The sequence below is a fragment of the Zootermopsis nevadensis genome, unplaced genomic scaffold (genome assembly GCF_977971745.1).
Source record: "Zootermopsis nevadensis isolate Lab colony 2312 unplaced genomic scaffold, Znev_1.0 Znev_ptg000016l, whole genome shotgun sequence".
Taxonomy (NCBI): domain Eukaryota; kingdom Metazoa; phylum Arthropoda; class Insecta; order Blattodea; family Termopsidae; genus Zootermopsis; species Zootermopsis nevadensis.
In genome coordinates this window covers 5942669-5965795 of record NW_028259148.1, presented here as the reverse complement: position 1 = coordinate 5965795, position 23127 = coordinate 5942669, and the positions used below count along the sequence as shown (strand labels likewise).

At 38.9% G+C, this 23127-nt stretch overlaps 1 protein-coding gene across 8 annotated transcripts in view; it reads left to right on the top strand.

Annotated features, from left to right (window-relative positions):
- CadN (neural cadherin) overlaps positions 1-23127 on the top strand; it is a 620389-nt gene that overhangs the window by 397684 nt on the left and 199578 nt on the right. Inside the window, exon 1 of one of the 8 annotated variants that reach the window (XM_022072983.2) lies at positions 5652-5886. The exons of the other annotated variants lie outside the window; for them this stretch is intronic. Coding sequence (XP_021928675.1) covers positions 5835-5886 — 52 coding nt within the window. The 5' untranslated portion in view covers positions 5652-5834. Of the gene's footprint in view, positions 1-5651; positions 5887-23127 lie in introns of those variants that run through there. 8 annotated transcript variants of the gene reach the window in all.

Here is a 23127-nt window from a genome sequence, read left to right as displayed (position 1 = left end):
GTTACTCATGTGTTTGACAAATACCCAAATAACTTTTGAACGAACTTACATGTTTTCATGGAATTTGATACGAACGTCACTTGCTTTGAGGCCATTAAGTTGCGTACTTTTAATGTAATGCCGTTACTAGTATCAATATTGCGGCCATGCAAACTTCCGTCTCTCTCCACACTTCGTATTTTTGTTAGTAGTTACATTGCGTTCCGGATACAAGAAAGGAGTTTTGAACTGTCACGTAAAGAACACAAACGACAGATGCTGGTGTTGGTGGACCTACTTGGTATGCAGGAGGATTCCTGATCGAATTCCTTGGTTTGTTAAAGTTTGTCCTCTTCCGTTATCGTTACTTGGTGTGATCGGTAGGAAAATATCCGAAGGCCGACAGACTGCCTTATTCTGTATATTTCAGGTGGTGTTTTGTCATCTAAGGGGATTTTATAATGCAGATAAACATCCCATCTTTTGAATTGTTACTCCATTGAGCGTTCGTTTTCTTATGGACCGTTTAATAAACTGTTTCCCTCTAACGTGTGTCTGCAATTTGAGTGATGTCTGTCTGAACGGAGAATTGATTCTTGAAATAGAAATAACTATTGCGCAGACGCAGAGCCGTTTGTAGGCGCTGTACAGAAACATTGGCTTACATTCAGTTCTCTATTAATTTTCTGGCTTTTGTAGTGTTTCGTCTCATTCTTATATTTTCAGTATTTTATAGTTTGTGTTAAACTTGTTTATATTAGCCAGGTCACAGGTAACACACCCATAGTATCAGATATCATGTAGACTTCTCCAGCATTGGTGACATTTTTAGTAAAGGGAACTTGGCATGGCGTCGCGGAAAATCTCGAGCTGTTGAAATTAATGGAAATCCTGAAGTTTTTTTCAGTCGAAGAAAGAATTTCTTGTAATGAATCGCAAGAACATAAAATCAGTTTGTTCGGCACAGAGTGGATCGCTGTAAATATAAGAACTGTTATGAGGCTGTTGGAAATATCCAGGCTTTGTCTTTCCCTTTGATAACATGTAATTCAGTGTGTTTACATATAATTATAAAGACATTTTAAGATTCATAATTTTGTAAAGAAGTTAACCGGTTTGTGTTTTTCTTTCAGGTAAGCGCAAATCAGTATCCTGTCTTGCAGTTTACGGACCGGGAACAATGTTGGTAAGTAACGTCATTTGTCATAGCGATATCTCTTACTAGTTGTCGCTGATCCGAAACAAACCCGACATGCGTTAATTATTTTTCTAACTAGCAGAGTTCTCACATTGTTATTGCTGTGAAATTTGACAAAATTCTTACGTTTTTTAGTAACCTTTATTTCCCGGTGGGCTATCATAGGTCTGATGATTCGATACGTATCGATGAATGTCTAAAAAAAAAATTTTCAAAGATATTCCTCAGGGAGTCTTTCCGTGGCCTTGAAGGATGCAGTTCATATAACTTTTAGCAACACGGCATTTTTATGTATCTCAGAGAGGTCCGTGGAATGGGCATTCTGATATCAGAAGCAAATATTTCGACTAGTGTCTGGGAATGGGGCATCGGCACAACCTTTTAATGTAATGATGTACGTTGCTCGTTGGGTCATTGAAGGGGAGATGAATCATGTCTGTCTATAAGGCACTTTAATTTCTTCTCTTGTGATGAAATTGCTAAATGTTTCAACCTGAAATATGTCTATAGAATTCCGTTCTATTTAGAACGTACTAATAAGAATGGTCGAAATATGAAGATAATTATTTTTGTCCTTTCAATTTACTTGATGAATAATTCCTGTTTATTCACGTGAATGATTTCTGTTGCCTTGTATGTTACTAATTAATTAAGTAACAGACTGTATTTAGTTTCCAGTCTTTGGTTTTCATTGGTTGCTTTAACCTGTTTATCGAAAAGAAATATCAAATGTTTTTTGAACGAAACTACAAATTTAGAACCTAAGTTTGTCTTTTCATAACTTTGCCATTTTCTTTTTAGAATGTTTTGAAATTGTCTGGAGCCATTAGAATCATACGGAACTTCATTAACATAAATTGAACTGAGAAGAAGCAATGTTTAACGTAGTAGCTTTTCTTGACTGGCTTCTGCCTGCAAGACTGTACTAGGGCATTGCTACATTTCCCATGACCAGAATTCAGTTACCAGACGTCGTGGTTCACCGAATGTTGGTCAATCCTGCTTCGTACCCGGAAGGTTCCAGTCAGAATCTCGTCTCAGAAAGAGAGTGTTCTTACTCAGGGGTTTCGTGGGTTTAGTAAGTTTATTCAGGTACATGAATTGGTATTTCCGTTAAAGTGGCCAATCTTTGAGTTTGTTTGTGTATGTGTGTGTTACGTATGTCTGCATGTACGAGTACGCTTTATCTATAAAATAGTCCTTATTGTCTTCTATCTCAAAATAGAAATATGGCCTCAAAAACGTAATTTTACCTGTTTTAAGATATATATTATTTAAATCTTGTCCGTCTAATCACAATAAATTATTATTAAATATTAAAATATTACAATAATTAACATTTAAAATTTAAAATATTTAAAATATTAAATGATGTTCTTTATCGAAATATTCGATTTACATTAGACCATCATTTTTCACGACATGTTTCAGTTCCTAAAAGAACTATCTTCAGGTGTATATAATTATATAAAGATTCAAATCAATAATAACTTAAATACAATTTCTTAAATACAATTTCTATATATTATTTTAGCGTACATTTTTTCAGATGATTTTAAATGTTAATTATTATAATATTTTAATATTTAATAAGAATTTATTGTGATTAGACGGACAAGATTTAAATAATATATATTTATTATATCACAATATGACGCAACTTTACCATCTCCTGTTTTAAGATATCTATTTATCGAAGATTACAATGAGTTTTTAGGCAGGTTGCCTCTAGACCTTGAAACGTCACAGAGTACTTGTGTCTTGTTAATCTGTGGCCGCTATATTCTCCTCTGTCCTCTAACGTCTGTGGTAGTAACGAAGTGTTTGACCCTTACCATACTGTTCCATATTCATTGGTGTTACAGGTGTGATTACAGGGGACATTTTAGTACTAAGCCTTCGTGTTGTGTTCAGTCTTGTTTAGGATATCTCAGTAAGCATATTCATAGTTTTAATGTCGACTTTACATATTTTTTGGTTTGTCATCTTAATTTCCCATATTTACAGATACGATACGCAGGCATCATAAATAGGTTGGAAAATTGTGTCTTCGGAAATTCCCTGTAATAAGAATATGATACGGTCCTTGTGTGTAAATAGACATAAAAATGTCACTCCTTTCTTCCTTTATTATAACTCTATTTTTTTGTTTTAATTGTTTCTCTAATGGAAATTTTAATTATGCAAAATTTTTCGTTTTGCCTTTGCCCGAAGTGGGTGCTGTGACATACAGCCCTGATGATGAGACTGGTCGTATGTGTGAAATCAAATTCCGTGTAACGAATTTTACGAAATTTAGTCTGCGTGTCTGCACTGATTTTCGAAGAGTGACAGAATTACAACTGAACTCGATGAAATTTCTGACATAGTTTTGAAATACAGTCATCTCGTACCTGATGTAAAGTACAGGATTATTTGGTTTTAAGAATTTCTTTTTCGTATGCTTATATTAATGTGAGGTTTTAGATTCTCGCGGCTTCGATTATGGCGATGACTGCTTCCTTCGATACTGAACCGTGTAGAAGTTGTCCGATGTTTCTGATTTATGAACTAGGACATAATTCTTTTGCGTGTTTGCACTGCAATATTTGTGTTTCTAATTATCTTTGCGTTTTTGACGTTATCAATTGCAGTTCACCCACTGCGTATTAGCTAGATATGTCAATAATACTTTTTATGAGCAAAAAATTAAATTTATTTTGTAGGATTTGTGGTTTTTACGGCGGTGAATACGAAGATGGCTGTCTTCTGGGTTGCTACGCCGTATATTCTGAAGTTTACCAACAATTTAGACGTCCTTGCAGCCTCCACCGTCATCGCCCAGGTGACTAAGGCAGCAGGACTATTGAGTGATACGAAAGTATAGGATATTTTCTTGAAGTTGAAAGAGGTTACATATTTGTGGTTTATTTAACGACGCCCTCAGAACCTCGGGCAGATACTGTCGTATGATAAGATGATTAATAATTTTTAAAATAGAAAGGACGTGGAAGGAAGCGGTTCTATCTTAATTTGAGACCCTAAGGGACTAAAGAAGGCATATGAAACCTCATTCAGCACAACCGGTTTGCGGCTCGTGATTTGAATCCGGTACTCCCAGAATAAGTTATCGAAGTGCCTATCACTTGGCAGCAAAGATTTGTGAGAAAAAGTTTTGAAAATGATGTTTCTGGATACATCGAGGTCATAATGCCAGACGGGCGTAACAACAAAATTGCTTATTTACAGGAGAATAAATTCTTCCGCATGTTCGGTTTGTCAAATGTGTATTATTAGTATTCTTACTTCAAAATGTAATAACTGTTTGTATCTCTGTGGAGAACAGCATTAACATTACGCCCGTCTAGCATGACGTACGAGAACATCCGTCTGTTTTATGTTAGAACACTTATTTGCGAGTATGGAAATAAGTTGGTACACTCTTCTGGCGTTTAAGATAATACCTTATAATAGTAGTTAAGTTATAACCATGATGTAGCATAGTTAAATAAAACCAGAATCAGTATCCTTCTAATAAAAACCTCCACACAGTCGTTTTTGCAAGATATATATAAATTGAGGAATGTTTAAAGTCACTAAACACAATTTAAAGTCACCCTAGAAAAAATCCGAGATAGTTTCTTGAAATCTGCCACGGTCACCTCCATTTGCATAACTTGTGATTTATATTTACCCTTAATTTATCCCCCTTAATCATATCTGTATACACTTTAACTTTGTATTTGTCGTTTCAATTATATGCAGCATGGTGTTCTGTAACTCGTTTGATACGGTGACTTAATATGAACCTTTAACAGGCAACGTGGTGAATGGTCTGCAGTTCATTAGCAGTTATTTAATTTTGGTTAATATCAGAACAGTGTTACTCCGATGTTCATAAATTTCAGCGGTTTGTCTGTGTCATGTGTGCAAGAAGTGAGTTTACTAATGTAAGGTTCTATAAACATCGGTATTATTGGATGATGCTCAACTTTGGTGCGTATTTGCGAGTTTGTTTAATTCAGTTCCTTAATCTGAGAGGTGTGAGATAGGTCGCGATGTAGGCGTGGTTTTTGCCCCTTACGATTCGCTCGGTGATAGTCAGCTCAAACACCCCCGCCCCCCCCCCCCCCCGGGGCCCCCTCCAGCATCGGTGTGTCCGTCGCTGTGTACGCTCAGTTGTGCTACGGACGCCGACGCCACAACTCGCGATTACGGATTCCGTTGTATCGACTGTCTTTAAAATCAGTTTCGAGAGTCGATTCGAATAGTCGTCAGTATTCCATCACAGATTAAGAAGTTTAAATTGCTGAATTGATTATTCCTAAAACATCGTTTATATGACAAAAATTATTTTATGAGGATTATAATTTATAAGAGGAATGATTTAGTACGCTTGAAGTAATTCAATTAACAGGTTTTAAATTGACCATTTTAATTGTAGGTCAGTTTGAGAAACGAGCTGTTGTGTGTTGCTCATCCCACGTTCTAGTATATTCAGATGAATGTAATATTGTAGTTGTTAATCTCTGTCTTGGTTAGTGTGAAGAGGACATTAGTGTTGAGTGTTGTGATGAGTGTTACCCAGGCTTTTCACACCCCGCTTCTCCTCATGTGTCTCAGTTCTGACATAACGTGGCAGCAACCGTGACTAACTTCTTTGATACTTGTATTGGTAATGGTCGACCCGCTGAAGGTGTTTTGGGTGTTAACCAATAGCACCTACTTAGGTAAATATATTACTTAGTATTATAGTAATTAAATGTATGTGCACTACGTTTCGAGGCTTGGCACTTCTGTCTTGACTGGTTGTCATCATACTGACAGATTGTTATTCTTAAAGTCTTCATTTTAATGTTAATTACGACAGTTGGAAACTTTTCTAAAATACTAGGCTAGCAGGCGTACGCTGACCACTAGACCAGTACTATGCTGGGATCTAGAAAGTCCCGAGTTCGATCTCAACCTTCGCCACTAATTTTAAAATTCAATGAATAGAGCTCTGACAGTGTTATGACAGCCAAGCATCTGTTACCTGAAGAGGATAATAAGGTGAACTGTCTAAACGATGGACAAGCCATTGTACCCTAAACAGCAGCCAGGGTGCAGAATAATATTGGTGTTATCAACCATTGTGACAAATCTTTAGATAATCCGTGGTTGTTGAATATCGTCAAGGAAAGGAGGGCGTGTGCTGTTTTTGCACATTTGATCGATATCATTCTGACAGTGTTTAGTCAATATCAAGTGTAATACAAGAGTAGAATTAGTTGAATAAGTTTTTATTTAGGATTTGAGGTTTTCAGGGCGGTGAGTCTGAAGATGACTGTCTTCTCGGTTGTTGTAGAAGTTTACCGACGTTTCAAAGGTCCTTGCTGACTCAGTTCTTGCATTAAAGTCTCCTCCTGTTAAGGAGGCTTCTCCTAGTAAATTAAAAAGCAGGTATAACTCAGTTTTGATAAGTATGAGAGTGGCCGGATAATTAATTAGCTGTCCTGAATCGGTTTCATTGTAGTTTTTCCAGTATCAAATTACGTGGTGGGGGAAAGCGTGTTTAATACGGCACATACAGTCTTAAAACCCCATTTTTATGTATGTAGCATATCTGATATTTCATAATGCGTGCAGTTGGTTCAATGTCGTTTGTACATACTCAGTGGAATTAGTATCCTCTGTAGGATAACTCCTCAAGAAAGGATTTCTGTGCCTGCGATTTAAATTCTGCAAAATATGGGTAAGAAGATGCCACTTGAGAGGTAATGTTAATGGCGACGAACTGGTTTTATATGGCTTGGGATATAGGACAATGACCGTTCCTTGTGAGCACAGTAATAACATTTCGGTTCCCATAAAAGAGGCTGAATTTGTGACCAATTGAGAAACTGCAGTTCTTGAAGTAGTTCCTGTTTAATTGTGTATAAGAGGGAAGGAGATGCGATCATAGCCTCACTTTATTTTTTCTTCAGAGTCGGTGGTCGCAGAAGCCCACGTTGGTTAGTCCTTCATATCGGCCTATTGTAGTGTTCGTCATCATGAATTATAATTATTGCAAAGCGTAAATTACATCCTGTTCGTGTTATGCCGCTACACTTGATTCGAATAATTTGTGTGATGTTTTCGTACTATTAATTACACTAGTTTGAACCGGACGAGGTCTCCATGCTTACGTGTAACAGTTCCTCGCTTTCAGAGACCGTTATTACTGACGGATATGACGTAGGGCAGGAGCTTGTCTTCGCATCTTAGCTCTTTTTGATCTTGACACATTTGATAGTTACTTTGTGAGATTTCAGGTTCTCACGGCTATTATTTCTGTTTTGTTCTATTGGTTGAATTAGAACAAAGGCTTTATCTCATAAATGTTCAGCCGTTATCTTCCTCTAATCGATGCAGTCTGGAATTTGTAGGCTTATCCGAGAAGAAAGTATGACCATAGGTTCATTGAAAGTCGTACTTGTTTCCAGAAGCTTTCCAGCATTGCTGCTGAATATTCTGATTGGATTTCTTTTACCGTTTTAAAATAACGAAGCAGTCAGCTGCAATTAAAATCGCTTGCTGTAATTCGCAGAATAAAATTTAATATCAACATGTGTTTACCGGGAATTTGCCATGTCATGAAATATCGTGATCAAACGCGTCATCTCGTTACTGTTGAAATTTAATGTAAAAATCCTCAGACTTTCACTGGGGTTTGTAAAAATATATGACCTGTTTATAGCAAACAGTGCTTCTTATGTAATTGTTATATTCAGATGATTCTGCGTGTTGTTATAAACGGGCATAGAGTAGAAACGCCTTTCAAAACTAAAATGGTTTCATAGGTACTGAGTGTCGTTATATTTGAAATATCACATACGACCTGAGTAAATAATAGTCATTACCTAGTGAATGGTCCTCGTAATTACTCGATATCTGTTAACGATAATGAGGTGTCCTGCTACAGATGTTTGGATGTATTATGTATGAGACTTGTTTATTTAGCAACTTATAAGGACACCAGTGTGTTACGTAGTATATTAAAAGATTGACATTCCTAAAAATGGTTACCGTTTCATCCTTATAAAACATAAAAGTGTTCGAATGTTACCAAAGAAACAGCGTTCTTCTCCCTTAAAACTTCTCCGACCCCTGGCTGAATGCTAGGTACTTTTGATAAGTATGTGGATTCACTTAATTCTGTTACAAGAGATTCTGATCACAGTTGCAAGTATTATAACAGGAGTACGTTGCTGTCTACCTATAATAGTAGCGCGGGGTCTCGTTGGCTGTCTGTCTGTCTGTTCGTTGTAGTTTGTTGTACAGACCACAAACGTTCACAACAAACTGTTAGCCAGTTGGCTGACTGAGTAACTTGCTCGGTCCAGTGAATGACTACGAAATAGGCTAATTAACGTACTACTAATTATTTGATTAACCGTTAAACTAATAATTAACAGACTTACCGAATTAATTAGTTTACATACTATTATAAAGTATTATTAAGTTTTGGTTTTTGGAAAGGGGGCAGTGGGGCACAATATTGTCGGTTGAATGGTAACACGTAATCCCGGAATTTAATCTCCTGTTAATTTATTTTCGTTTTTTGTTAGTTTCATGGCAACAAATTTGTTCGTGTATTAAATGGTTTTAGAGAATCTCCCTGGTATTAGGCTTCTCAGGTCGGCGATGTGAACGCGACTGCCTTGTGGGATGTTTCGCCGTGTGATCTGGTAGTTTATCGATGATTCGGAGGTACTTACTGCACCCATCACCAGGGCGGTCGGTCTGGTGATGAAACGTGGGTAAACTTTTACCAGACCACACGGCGTAACATCCCAAAGGACAGTCGTGTTCAAAGCACCCCCTTCTTTCAGAGCACTAATAATCAATATGCCTGTGTTAAAGGTATCGTTTGTTTTTTATTCCTTCCATTCGATTTCTGGCAAGCGGGACCCTATAAACCTGTTTAAAAAGGCGGAGTGTATGTTGGGATTTATCTGTTGATAGCCGTTTCTCTGTTGCTCCTGAATACTGTGTTCGGTTCTCTGTGTTTACGTGGAATATATCATCACTCTGGACTTCCTTCTAAAAACAAATCATGTTTCTCCATATTATCCAGGAAAATGTGCATGATAATTGTGTTAGTAAATAGTTTAATGGGAATGATGGGAAACAAAACACGGAAATTAGATGAAAAATAAATTCAGAAAAGTCGACGATCTCTATATTAAAGAATGGAGAAAAAAAATTAGAACGTGAAATATCAAACGTAACCGTGGGTATCGGAAAAGTGTACACACATTGTTAAACCGGAAATATATATAAATATTTTAAATTGTTGGCAACATCCAAGCGTAGTATAAAATTTAATAGTGGTTCAGTTGTTGGTGTTCGTATTGCATCGAGCGCAGAAACTTTGATATCCTCATCTGTGTCGTCCGAATTATGACATCATTGTGCTCATCAATGTCCGACAACTGAACGCATAAAATTCTCTTGTAACGCAGTGGATTTTATTTGACAAGCTAAACGCTGGAAGGGTTTATGTTAAAATACGTGGGCAGCAAGATCACAGCATTTACTGTAATTCGGTTGGTGTAGGGTCCGTGTTGGCGTGTATGTGCTGATTCATGTCTTTTGTTGTTCGCAGTTGGGGAAAAAACAGCTTTGCTAAAAATTGTTGTTTATTAATCCAATAATTCTGAAACGTTTTTATCTTTATCTGATGCATTGTTAACATGGTTTTCATTTTTCGCACTACCCCGAAAACTCTTGCCACAGTCTCCGTCTGTGTGAGATACTCATTGGCACTTGTACAGATTTCACAGCCAGACATAAAAATCCAATTAAATGTACATACATGTTTGTTACATTCAGTGGTTCGAAATGTTAATTATGTAACAAGGGCATTTGGAATAATCATAATAATGCAATATACGCTTTCAAGTTCAATTCGTGTTATTATAAATATTAGGTAGTTAAATGCTACAAACAAATATACCCATTACAAACAGCAGACACATGATAGTACCTGCTTATAGATTTATATTGTAGCCTCTAAGTAGCTAATACATATCATGCAGATTATAAGATTAGAAATCTCTCAATAGGATTATCAATGACTCGGTATAACATAATAATCGTTATTCCATAAGATCGAAACCAGTCAGCATCGTTACCATAGCAGCTGTCATAATAACAGTACACGGACATCGCTCATTATCTTACATGTTAAAAGCGAAATGTGGGATTCAATGGTCGGACAGACTCCAAAGCGCCCGTAATTCGTTTCTCGTGGTCTGTACTGTGTTTCGTATTTGAACCCTGCGTCGCGGCGCCGAGGCACTGAAAGTCCGTGACACTGCGGAATTCATTCGTCTACGCAATTTAATGTGGAGCCGACGAAGAACGTCCAGCTTGACCGCACATTAGAACGAATAGTGCTGGCTGTAACGGTCAGTTCCAGAAGTGTGGAAGGCTCTTAAATCGTACGCGAGTCCTCAGTATGTCCGACTTCCTGCCGTTCACCTGGTGTTCAAAATCAGAAAGATTCATGTCTCTCGGCTTAGATGTTGACACAGATGTTTCTTATAATTAAAATTTGGGGTTTTCATGGTGGTGGCTGTCTTCTGGATTGTAGCGCCGTGTAGTTCTTACTGCCTACATCATTAGGACGATGAATAAGTCTCATTGCCCTGAAGCGCAAGGAACCCCTAAAACGAAAATGTACGAGGAAAGGTAGATATTTATGCAGCAAATTGAGACGAATTATTAGGCGTTCACCATAGCTGAGAGTAAGAGGCTCCCAAGACCTGCAATTAGTTACAAACCAAAAGTATGTAGGAATATAGGACGGTCATTTCATGGTGTCTGTGGTGTCAGAACAGGCTTCGACCTAATCCACGGAGTTTAAATGAACAAGGTTATCAGAAAATGTATTTAAAACAAGTGTAGTTGGTCATTGCTTGGTCCATTGGCGAACAGGCCTGCTCCTGTCACTCTTCTGTCCCTCATTTTACGTTGTATTATTAGCAAAAGGGAATCTGGCACGCTCTGCACATGACAGTTCCATGATAATCTTTATCCCATTGCACTGACCCTTATTCAACTTGGCATTCGCTGGTTATTCTCCGAGATCGTTTGTGGCACAGAAGTTTCGACTTCCTTTGATTGTATTATCCTGTCAACCAGTGTAAAAGCGTATCATAACCTAGCATATCTATCTAGACAGGTATTGAGTTTTGAATCTCGTTAAATATGTGGGCTGTTTTGAGTTTTTTATGTTGTCTTCATCTGAAGAGTACAATTGGATTATTATTCTTTTCGACATTTTTTGTCTTGCTTTGTCGGTAATCCATTAAAATATTTTGAACGTTTATTTTTGACAGCCGGGATTAATTGCGACAGGAATCAAGGAATCATAAAATTAACTGAAACTAGGACTTGTTTGAAGAGAAGGCTATTTTTATTCAGACACGTATTTTGTTAAATTATAGTTAATTCTGTTTCCGTTTTTTTATAAGTTTGAATTACTTTTAACTATATTTCAGGGATCAAATTCATTTCCTGATAGAGACAAGGTATTCGTTTAAAATTGAGTTCCGTTTCACAATCCCATTTAATCATCGTCGCGGTAACTGAACTGTCCGATGTACTGAGGCTACATTACATTTCCGAAACATGAACGAATTCATTATGCATGAAAGACTCCAGTTGGCATCCGCCGTGTAGAACTCGGTTCGACAGCTTGGGTTGTGGTTTGCTGTGTCTTGTGTATCCTCTTGTGCGCACTTTGCAAGTACGACCTTTCCGGGGATGTCTGAATCCTCTGGGAGTGTTAGACAACGTTATTAAGATTCTGTGTCCCGTGTACCATGGCTCATCGGATTGAGGTTAATGGCATTCCTTCCTTAAGCTTGGTATCTGTTTTATTCTGTGGTTTTTCTTGCTGAATCAGTGCTGGTGAGTTCATGAAACACCGAGACTTCTGGTAGCACGGTGAAAATATAGGCTGTGCATTAGATACAGCGATTGGATGTCTCATAAGGAAAATATACATCTAGTTTTTGCAGCTGACTCTGACTGAAATGGGCGTGACCTTTGTTTATGTATTTTTTTCTGTGTTTGATGAGCACTGTTATTGATTTTGTTCATCCGAAAAAGTTTTTTGTGTGACGATATTGCACAACTTAAGTATTTGAGCCATTAACCACAGAACGCACGCAGTTTTTCCTTGATCGATACCAATCACGTAAACAGAAACTGCTTTTAACAATTCTATATGCGTGTGTAGTGAAGCCAACATATATCTGAAGCTGGGTGTTGTAGTTCTTGATGACTGCCACTCGTTTATGTAAGCCCTATACTTCTGAACATCTAATTCCTTGTATTTTCTTAATAGCCAGAAATGGTTTTTACAGTGTGAACATCAACTAAGCCAGGGTCTTCTCCGATGTTGGTATTTTGTTTCTGAAATTCTGTACTTTCTGTTTTACCCACCAAAGACTTTGTTACCTATGGATAGAGATGATCCTGATATTGGACTGATTGAACATCATGGCAAAAATCTTTTAAATTAATGTCTTATTTGTAGGAGAAGGGAAGTAGTGAATACTGAGAGACCTCATAATTTTAATATTTAATCCCAGTTGGCACAGGATGACGTATTACAGCAAACCGTCGTGTTTTCCCTGAGGACCTTTGCTGTCGCCTGTAGCAAGAGAACGTGGTACAATGACGTGTTGATGGAACACCACTGGGAGCAGGTGAAGCTAATGGAAAGCCCGTGTAATAATCGACTGAGTTACGTTTGCCTTTGCATTTGGCATTCACTATGTTTTTGTTATAACTGAACTCTTGTAAATACGTTGTGTTGTATGGATTTTTCTGTGAGAGACTTTTGAAATGCGTTCCAGTGTTAAATAATGTAAGTCAGGATTAATAGCAAAGTGCTTCACGCTTTAAGTGTATGGGAACAGCAACACGATATAAGAATGACATGCATTACTACTTTCGACAGAAACTGGCGTTAAAAACACGCCCATATTTCTGATTTTCTCAGATCTGACAGCCAGTATTATTTTTTGTCGAAGTTTCCTGTGCTTGTGTTTACTTTAAATATCACAGTTTGTGAACGCTGTAAAACTTCTCGTCTGGGCCTAGTATTTGGATCTTAGTGTGCTCCTTTGTTTTATAAAGCGCTTAGTTGGAGGAAAGTAATTATCGAAAAGAAAACCAAGCCTTGCCATTGTTAAATATTTTATATTCTGACGTGGAGGTGATGAGAAGGAAATGGATGGGTCACTGAGAAATTATAATCGACGCTTTGCTAACGTATGGGTTTTTTTTCCGTACGAGTATTTTTAAAGTTGTTACAACATTAGGTAATATCAGTAGGCCGATATGTAAGGAATCACTTGAAAGTACTTCAAAATTTAAGTGTGTGGGGAAATGTGATAAAGTTGCTGCTTTAACTGAGGAATTCATTACGCAGACATATTGGGAGTGGAGTGTTCCACGCATTCTTAAGTTCGGCACTGCATGGAACGTAATGGTTAGCTTCACTGTAGATGAAATATCCCCGATACCTATTGGGCAGTATGTTGAGAGTGCCCCAAAACCGGTCTGGATGTTGCGGCGATGAGAAGTATCCTGCCTTGCGAAGAATCGAATTCCGGCCATCGAGACCATAGCTTGACATTATGCTGGCTGAGGTATCGCGGCTGCATTGTTACTATACGGTAATATGAGGTGGTTGGCCTGTAGAGTTAATTAAACGAAAGAATGCAGCTTGAAATAGCCAATAGAAATTCCCCACCTTTTATTGAACCTGAAGCTACTTTTCTATTGGACCGATATCACAATTGGTATTTATATATATGAGTTGCCAGTGTAAATAGCCCGTTGAAATGCAACGAGAAACTATCTTATCCTATCGTCATTTCTCCTCGCTTTTCTATTTTTCACTCTAATGTTTAAACATGACACAAACACACGTAATTCACAAGGTTTCGAAAGGTATACTCTTCGGAGTACACTGACATTCCAAAGGTGTTCTTCACGTCACATGTCATAGGCATCGTTTCACTAATGTGATCCGAAATCATTGTTGCGTCTTAGGTAATTCTTGCAACATTGTGTCCCAACTGTGACCCCTCTTCATATTGTCGTGCAACATTTTGTTCCAACTATGGCGCCGGACGCATCATCTGTTCCCATTCATGCAGGTTACTCGCCCCCATAGGAAAAACGCGACAGACATTGCCTGCCCATAATGCGTTTGTTCGCTCGGGCAAGAACTCGAAGAAGACTTAAAAACCATTACAGTGTTCTGTAATACAAATCGAAAATGGTTCATAGACAGAGCCATTCAAGACTTGCCGTTGCAGGGAAACACCAGCCCTTACTTGCGAAACGTGATTCAGGTTTGAGATGTGGGCCCATTTAAATACCTCGTCCGTGCGCGCAAGTAAATATCCGCCCACAAGCGCCCAATTGGTGTTTGTGTAACACAGGCAGCCTAGTATACAGTACTTTCATATCTGAAGATGTTAGAATAAACACCGGGTCCACAGCTCATCATTAATACTAATATATCTATCTGTATTTTGTGAGTAGGGAGTTAATTATTATTTACGATCCTAGGAAGACCGGGTGTGTGCTATCGGATTGGTGTTAGTTACAGCAACAAGAAAGTGGTTAATTTATTATAACGTTACACCCAAAAAGGTGTATTTTTACTGTAAATAGTCGTTAGGTGTATCAATATTTACTTCCTGTATTGAACAGAATTGTGGATCTTAAAATCAGTTCTACGTTTGTACGTGATGGAAAACAAAACACTGATATATTTTTCAGTTCTTTTAGTGAACTTGTGATTTGCTGTCATCTGTGGACGGGTTGTTTGAACAGACGTTGACACGTTTTTCCTGGTGTTATTTTTATTTTTCCTTCCACACTTTTACTCTTTGTGCCTATTGTCCAAAATAAACCCCACGTGTAATGTCTGTGCCAGTCCGTGAGCAGTGTCGCCTTGTCGTTGATTGTAAGACACACAAAGGCCACGTTTGTTTGGATACAGTAAACCCACACTCACAGTCGGAAAATATTGTTTGCCATAAGCTCTAGATTTTGCGGTTCCTTGCTGAACACAACAAATGTGCACTGAGAGTTTATACCAAGGAAACATGCTGTTTCTTCAGAAACATCTCCTTTCTCTGTATGATTTGAGGTTTTCACAGCGGTGAGTATGAAGATTTCTGTCTTCTGGGTTGTTGCGCCGTGTGGTCTGGTCGATGTTTACCAACGTTTCAGAGGTCATACTGCCTCCGTCATCAGGGCGATGAGTATGAAGATTTCCGTCTTCTGGGTTGTTGCGCTGTGTAGTCAGGTAGATGTTTACCAACGTTTCGGAGGTCATACTGCCTCCGTCATCAGGGCGATTCTTAGTATGAAGATTTCTGTCTTCTGGGTTGTTGCGCTGAGTAGTCTGGTACATATTTACCAACGTTTCAGAGGTCATACTGCCTCCGTCATCAGGGCGACATTCATCGCCCTGATGACGGAGGCAAGTGTGACCTCTGAAACGTTGGTGGACATCGACCAGACTACACAGCGCAACAACCCAGAAGACAGAAATCTTCATCGCCCTGATGACGGAGGCAGTATGACCTCTGAAACATTGGTGGACATCGACCAGACTACACAGCGCAACAACCCAGAAGACAGGAACCTTCATCTACTTTCTCATTCGGTTTCGTGCCTGTTTCTTGATGTTGGCAAGCAGCATGTATCTATCGTCTTCCGCCTGATTCAACTTTCAGCTACTGAAGTGAATAACTTAGTCGAGGGCGAATATGTGCGTTTTACCTACATCACTAGCTTCCGAGTAGAAGGAAAAAAAATGATATACTATATTTACCAAAGACATTACCTACCTGGGATATGAGAAGCGAGCTACAAAGTACTACCGCTGGTAAATAATGTATTAAACATATATCTTCTTGTCTTTCAAGGACCTTACCAGCATGCCACTCAGGTTTCTGTGGACTGAGCTAAAATGATTGTAATGTTTGAACACGTTCTGCGCTTACAGAAGTTCTGTCTGTACTTTTTCCTTCACAGATACAACCGTCGTTCACAAAGCGCTAACACCAACCGACAAGAATCGATAGTTCATGTGATGGATTCCACCCCTTTGCCCCAACAAGTCCTGTTTCACGAAAGCCGACAAAACGCGCTTTCTTTCCCGGACGCCATTTTGTGATACAGACGAATGTAGTGCATGTCCACGCTTGTCATGGCCTCCCGCATTTCACTACCGTAAATTTTCTTCCGGAAATGTGATCATTAGATGACTTTCTTCTGGGATGTTGCGCCAGAGGTCCTTGCTGCTTCCATGACTCATCGCCCTGATGATGGATTCAGCAAGAACGTAACTTAAGAGCAGACCTTACATGCGCAGATGTGTTAAGTAGTTTCTTCTGATAAAATCTGGCTACTAGTGGGTTGCCTGTTTTTGAATGTCTCTCCCTTTGCTAGAAACGAAGATCTCGTGTAATGTGAGGGTTTACTGCATAAAGGCAGAGTGAAATCTCTAACAAGGGCTGTTGCAATAAACAAGGATTTCTCTTGCTTCTACCTTAGGCAGTGAAGAGATCTATTTAAACCCATCTGGCACATGTGTTTATGTTCTCAACCTGTCCTCGTTCTGAGCCCTCTCCACTGTTTTACCCCGGACTGCCAACACATTTCTTACCCCACCACACACACACACTCTCTCTCACACGAACGCACACATTGTGCTCGGATATAAGGAGGCGAGTAGATGTGGATAGAGAAAAGACTTTGATTGCTGTCAGATGCGAAATTTCCTTATTTTCCTTGCTATGAGGCCTGCTCAGTCCATTTTCTGAGCACCGAGGACGTTTTTCCATGGAGTAATACTACCAAGGCCCTCCAATTTTAGAATTCCGATGAGTTTACGCACATATCCCAAAAATCAAACCGCCCGTCTGTTGGCTATTTTTTATATTACGTCACCCTGCATGATGAAGAATTGTCGTCTCGTATCAGAAAATGTAGTTTGTTAATTACGTCTCTATTTAGCAGTGTCTGCTGCTGTGTGTAGCTGTTATTATTGTGCCCCGTAATGACGTTTTGTCTTATTTCTTCATGTGGCATGACCTGAATCCACAGCAAACACTGTCGGTTGTCTAAGCAGTTTTTGTTTTCTTTCTGTTTTCCTTTCTTCTGTGGCGTTTTAGGGTTTAGATCTGAACCAAGCATTGGAGGCTAGACGGCGTAATTCTAATGGGGGAAGACCGTTATGTTGGGATTAAATATTCAGTCTGTAGGTAGGCTATACAAACATTACGTCAGATAACATATGCACGGTCGTTACAGTGAATTTCAGATAAAGATAAAAACACGTTGAGGCCGAGATTATGCGCTGTAATGACCGGGGATATCGCGGTCAGTATCCTGTCGAGGGCTTGAGAACCGGGATTCGATTCTGGTTAGGGGCAATTACCTTTTCTTTAATACAGCTTTCAGACTTCCTCTGAGGTCCACACACATTGAGGAACCAAAAACATTGAACCAGAGGAATATAACGGCCGGGGAATGACGCAAATTACTCGTATCCCTCTTGAACCAAGGTTAAGAGTTAGTGGGGCTTTGCCCCAATGCGTCTTCATGTCATGGTGCGTAATTAATCACAGGGTTAACTTTACACATGTACTTTCATGTTTATTTTAACTCTGAGAGGTAACTTTATGTTTGTTTAACACACGATAATCTTGTATTATCTTATGTTAATGAACCAGAGTGCTGTAATTCTGGGCCCGAAACGCTCAGAGAAGCTGTGTGAAGTAATGCAATGGCTGTCCTGTGGCTTATTTCGCTTGTAGCTGTGAATCTGGTACGTGAAATATTGATCTGTACATATACAGGGTGTTTCATAACCGGTCCTCCGTACTTTGAGTGGTGATTTGGGGAGTAACAAACGTTAATACATTTTTTTCTATTTTATTCTATGTTAATGACGTCCCTCTCCTTGCTTAATGTTAGTTACTGTGTTAAGCCTGCTTTTGTGTTGGTGTTTGTCACTGCTGTCGTGTGTCACAGCACGCTATACTACGAGCAGTTGGTTCAAGGATCGCAGAGGATCCAGTGTTTCCAAATACACTCGTGCAGAAACCTTCTTCCACTCCAATCCTCTGCCCGTCTCGTCCCTCAGTTGGCTGTCAAAATATCTTTCCTCTGGTATGCCACCATATATATGGTCACAATATTAACCACTAACTGTGTTGAGCATAATTCTTGAGAACTGTCAATCGATAGCTGGTCAGAAATAACCGACCCCTTAGGTAAGTCAGAAGATCATTTTCGTGTTCATAAGAGACACACCTGGTGCTTGTCTTGAGTCAGATGAATCCAGTCCGTATCATCGCATGGCATTTCTTTAAAATATGTTGTAATATTATCCTTCCATCTACATCAAGGCCTCTCAGGTTTTAATTTCCCTTCAGTTTTTTTATTAGTGTTCTGTATGACGACAGGTCCGTATGAACAGGATCCTTCCATCCTTTTCTCGGACTGGGACCTGTTCATATACGTTCTTGGCAGATGATCCAGAAGTGGTTTGCCATTGCCTTCTTCAGTGTGTGAATGGAGTAATTGTTGGGATGCCACGGAGAAACCGGGGAAGCCCCCGGAGGAAAACTCCGTGTTGCCTAGATCACGGCCTTGCCCAACACAAGTTATAAATTCGGGCACCGCCGGGAATCGAACCCGAGGCCCCAGGATTACAAGGCCAGCGTTCTAACCGCTAGACCACCGTGGCGGTCCCCTTCAGGTTACCCGACTAAAATGCTGTTTCCATTAGTCTTATGTATTAGTTGTCATATCCTCCTTAGCTTCATCACACTGGTTCCATTCCGAATGATCGCAAGGCAGTGTTAGGTCACGATATTAAGGGACCCTCTCTTTGAACTTTGAATTCCGTCCCAATTAGAATACCTTGAGCATCTGCAGTGGTTCCTTCAGCCTTGAACAGGTTCTCCATTCTCTGCCCGTGACTATAAGTGGTAACTATATGTACCACCTGCTTTAACAATCTATATAACTACTTCTTACATTTATGGGTTTCTTGTTACTCTGAGATTGTTTCCTTGAACAGAATTAACCAGCTAAAAAATAAACATCCTGTGTTAATTAAAATATCTGTGGTGAAATTAAAAACACTTCTTGCAGATCTAGTTTATGAAATTAAGTTTTTTGTGATTGTGGTCCAGGGATCATGTACGTGTGATAACAGCAATTTATTGAAAGAAATTGTGGACTGGAAGAGAAGAATCACTTGAAAAGCAAGGCGTACGTGGGAGGATAATATTAATAATTTTTTAAAATAAATATTTATTGGAAATGTGGACTGCGTTTAACAGTCTTAGGACAGACTCTTGTGAGTGAAATAACGAGCCTTCTGGTTCCAGAAAATTGGTGACATTCTTGACCAGTAGAGTAAGTAACCGTTAGTTTCTTGGAAAGGACGTTTCTGCATGTCGTAGTATGATGTGTTTTAGCTCACTGTTTCGAAAAACGTACTAATTTATAGCATACGCCTACACAGATATTAATAACTCTTAAATTCCTACATGTTGTTGCGTGTTAAATCTTTCCTACCCGATCTGGAGCTTTTATTTGTGTCCGAGAAGCTGTGTTGTTAGAGTGGGGACTCCATTACAATAACATGCAAAGTGTGTATCTGTAACAGAAGTTTCTACCCTGTCAAACAGTTCTGGTTCGTTGGTGGAATTCAGTGACGATGTTTCAGTTTGCAGCGGATGTCTGTCTGAGTAACATCAGCCTATCTACCCAGCTGTAAGTATCGTGTGGCTGACATGTTATCTACTGCTCCCAATAACAGTAAAGTTAGAAAAAATGGCTCCCGCAGGAGGTGGTTGTGACCAAATATCTTGGGGGAAATAATGTCGCGAGTTATACGGTGTATTCGGAGAGTAGCTTCGTCGTAGTGACTTGGTTTAACACTTGCTGCTAGTTCCAAGAAGAGAATCAGGCAACGCGAGGAAGTTCAAGTGGAAATCTCTGTGTGGTTGGACGGTTTGTTTCAATTCAGGTTTATACCAGGCGAAGTTTGGGCTATAACCATCGAGTGGTAAATGTAGGTCTGTGTTCTGGCTGCTTCGACATTCCATACCTCTGTATTTTACTCATAGTATTTACGAATTTCGTATGAAGCGTAATAAACAATGATTGTTTCGCTGCAACTAAGTTCATACAACCAAACTCACCTTTCTCTCTCTACTTTCTCTCCCACTTTCGCCCACGTGCTACCATTGGTCCACTCCCATACCTGCTCCCATTGGCTCGGGGCAGGCTGCACCTTTCACTTCCCTGCCTATAAATCCAACTCCTCACACCCTATTGGCATATTCATCGCCCTGATGACGGAGGCAGTATGACCTCTGAAACGTTGGTTAACATCGACCAGACTACACAGCGCAATAACCCAGAAGACGGATATCTTCAACTAAGTTTAACTTTGTAACGAGACGCATTATTGTTTTTTTTTTTTAGTTTGGAATACAAATTTATAATATTATTCAAATGAACTATGTTAAAATTATGAATACATTAATGGCACATATGTTAAGAACGCTGTTGAATTCTCTTCCGGCCTGCTGTCGTGAAGTATGTAACCGGGAGGTCCTGTTAACAGATGATTATCCTTTGTCGTCATCAAAATGATAAAATAATTCCTAAGTCCTCGGCGTTTCTGTTGATACTGCATGCTTCTCATGCAAACCTCTTCGATTTAAAGTTTTGTCAAAATTGGCCCTTTATTGTGGAGGGCGGCTAGGCCACTCTTCTTGCCAAATTGTTTATTTCATCATAATTATTCCGAAAATCGCAGTCCCGTTCTTTGTGTCGGAAGCCTCTTCTTCCTACGACCGCAGTGATCTCTTTTTACTACAGCCAGAATAACAGAATTGACAAATTGACGTCGTTACTGATTTCAGAATATCACATCTCAGATTTCGAGGTTGTGGCGTGCAAGCTTCGTTATAACAGCGTGATGCAACGGACACCCACGACACGTAATAAGAACGGATTTAACAATTCATGAGAAGCGTAGTCGTATCCGACTCCTCTGGTTGATGTGCGCTCGTCTCAATGGGGAATGTTGTACGTAAATAGGCGTTTATTCCGTGATCACAGTTGCATATAACAGAAGGTTAGAAGGCGAAGGGGGGAGGTGCACATCTCCTGACTGATGTCTTGTGTGACTTCGCAGAAATTGGATCGTTATAGTGCACAAAATTAGTGAGTCTATTGAATTTGGTAGCATCAGAGCATGCTGTCAGGCTTTGCTTTTGGAACTGAATGGCTGGTGGAGAGATTTAGTCTTCCTTATGGATTAAGTGTCGAGTTTGCACTGTGATATCACAGTTAGTTGAATTGATCTGTGTAAGAAACGGCATTTATTCGGATAAAGGTGTTTTTTTTATTTTGTGGATTTTCTACTATTACGGTAACACTGTTGCGGAAGATTTTTTGTCGATTGCGGGGAATTTATTTTCGCTGCTAGTATAAAACTCAAAAGACGTTCAAAACAGAAGTGACCGCTGTTTATATGCGGAATAGTTTCTCCTTCGTAGCATAAAAATAATTAATGTCCAAAAGTAACAGACACATTTGTCTACAGTTGTGCTAGTCATGTCAGTTACATATTAAGACCGAGAAATGCATTAGCAGAAAGTGTTTTTGTTTTATTGGCACAATTTATTATTTATTATATTATTAATATTTATTAGATTTAAAAAATACCAGAGTTCTCTTAATAATCTGTGTGTCAATATATCGTATTTTTAAGATTTACCTTTTGGATATACAGGGATTTTGGGATTATTAGCATGTCCATGTATTTTCCAGTAAACTCTTATAATATATAGTAAGAATGAGTCTCATATGTTCACGTATGAGAATACAAAAATCTTTTGGGCTCTGTTTACAGAGGATCCGAAACGTCATCAGTGAGTTGGTTTTTTTTTCCGGTTTGGTTCCTATAGTTACGTAAAACAATTAAACAAATATGTATCTGATTTGTGTAATTGAATTTGTAGACTGTTTTGTTGGTTTAATCAGGCCGACGCTTTTAAGTAAAATATGCTTCGTCATTTGTATTGGTTTCACTGTTTAAAGGTTTGACTTCGCTTTAATGTGAACACTGCAGTGCGTTTGTAACGGGGACACAATGAAATTATAATTTAAACGCGTTATATTACGTGAGGAAGACAATATTTGCTCGGGTTGAGTGTCACTCGTGTCGTCAAAACGCATCAAACTATGGCTTGGTATAGTAAGCACGTCATGTCATGTGCAGAATCTATTTACAACCAGTTTGCGTTCAGTATAGGAACCCTAGAGTTCGTTTCAACATATAATTCTTTATTTATCAGTTTCAGTAGCACAGAAAGCTAAATATATCCACAGAGAGTTTACTAAACAAATAATAATAGAACTTTTTTTAAAAAATAATTATCTTTTGTGCTTCGTATTTGGGGCGTTACGGGTTTCGAAACACGAAATTCAGACCGATTATTCGGGCCTAAATTTTTCATTGATTTCTTCAGACGATCGAGGCAAAATATCTAAGAGCAGGTCCTACCTATAAATAGGCTGTATCCTGTTCATTTCACATTATTTCAATTCGTCTATCACAAACATGCATTCTGCCGATTCGACGATATGTAACATGCAGTTGTTAACGCGTCGCTAACCCCTTAAAGCTGACACTCGTCTAGATAATAGTTAAAAATTAAGTCCGTACCGCAAAGGAAACAACACTCCTTCTTTACAAAGATCATATTGTTAATGGTGTTTGAGGAAATCATCCTTTTTTACACCGAAAATCATACAAACCCAAGGATACAAAAAGCAGTGTTTCTCGTTGTTAAAGCAGGTGGTAT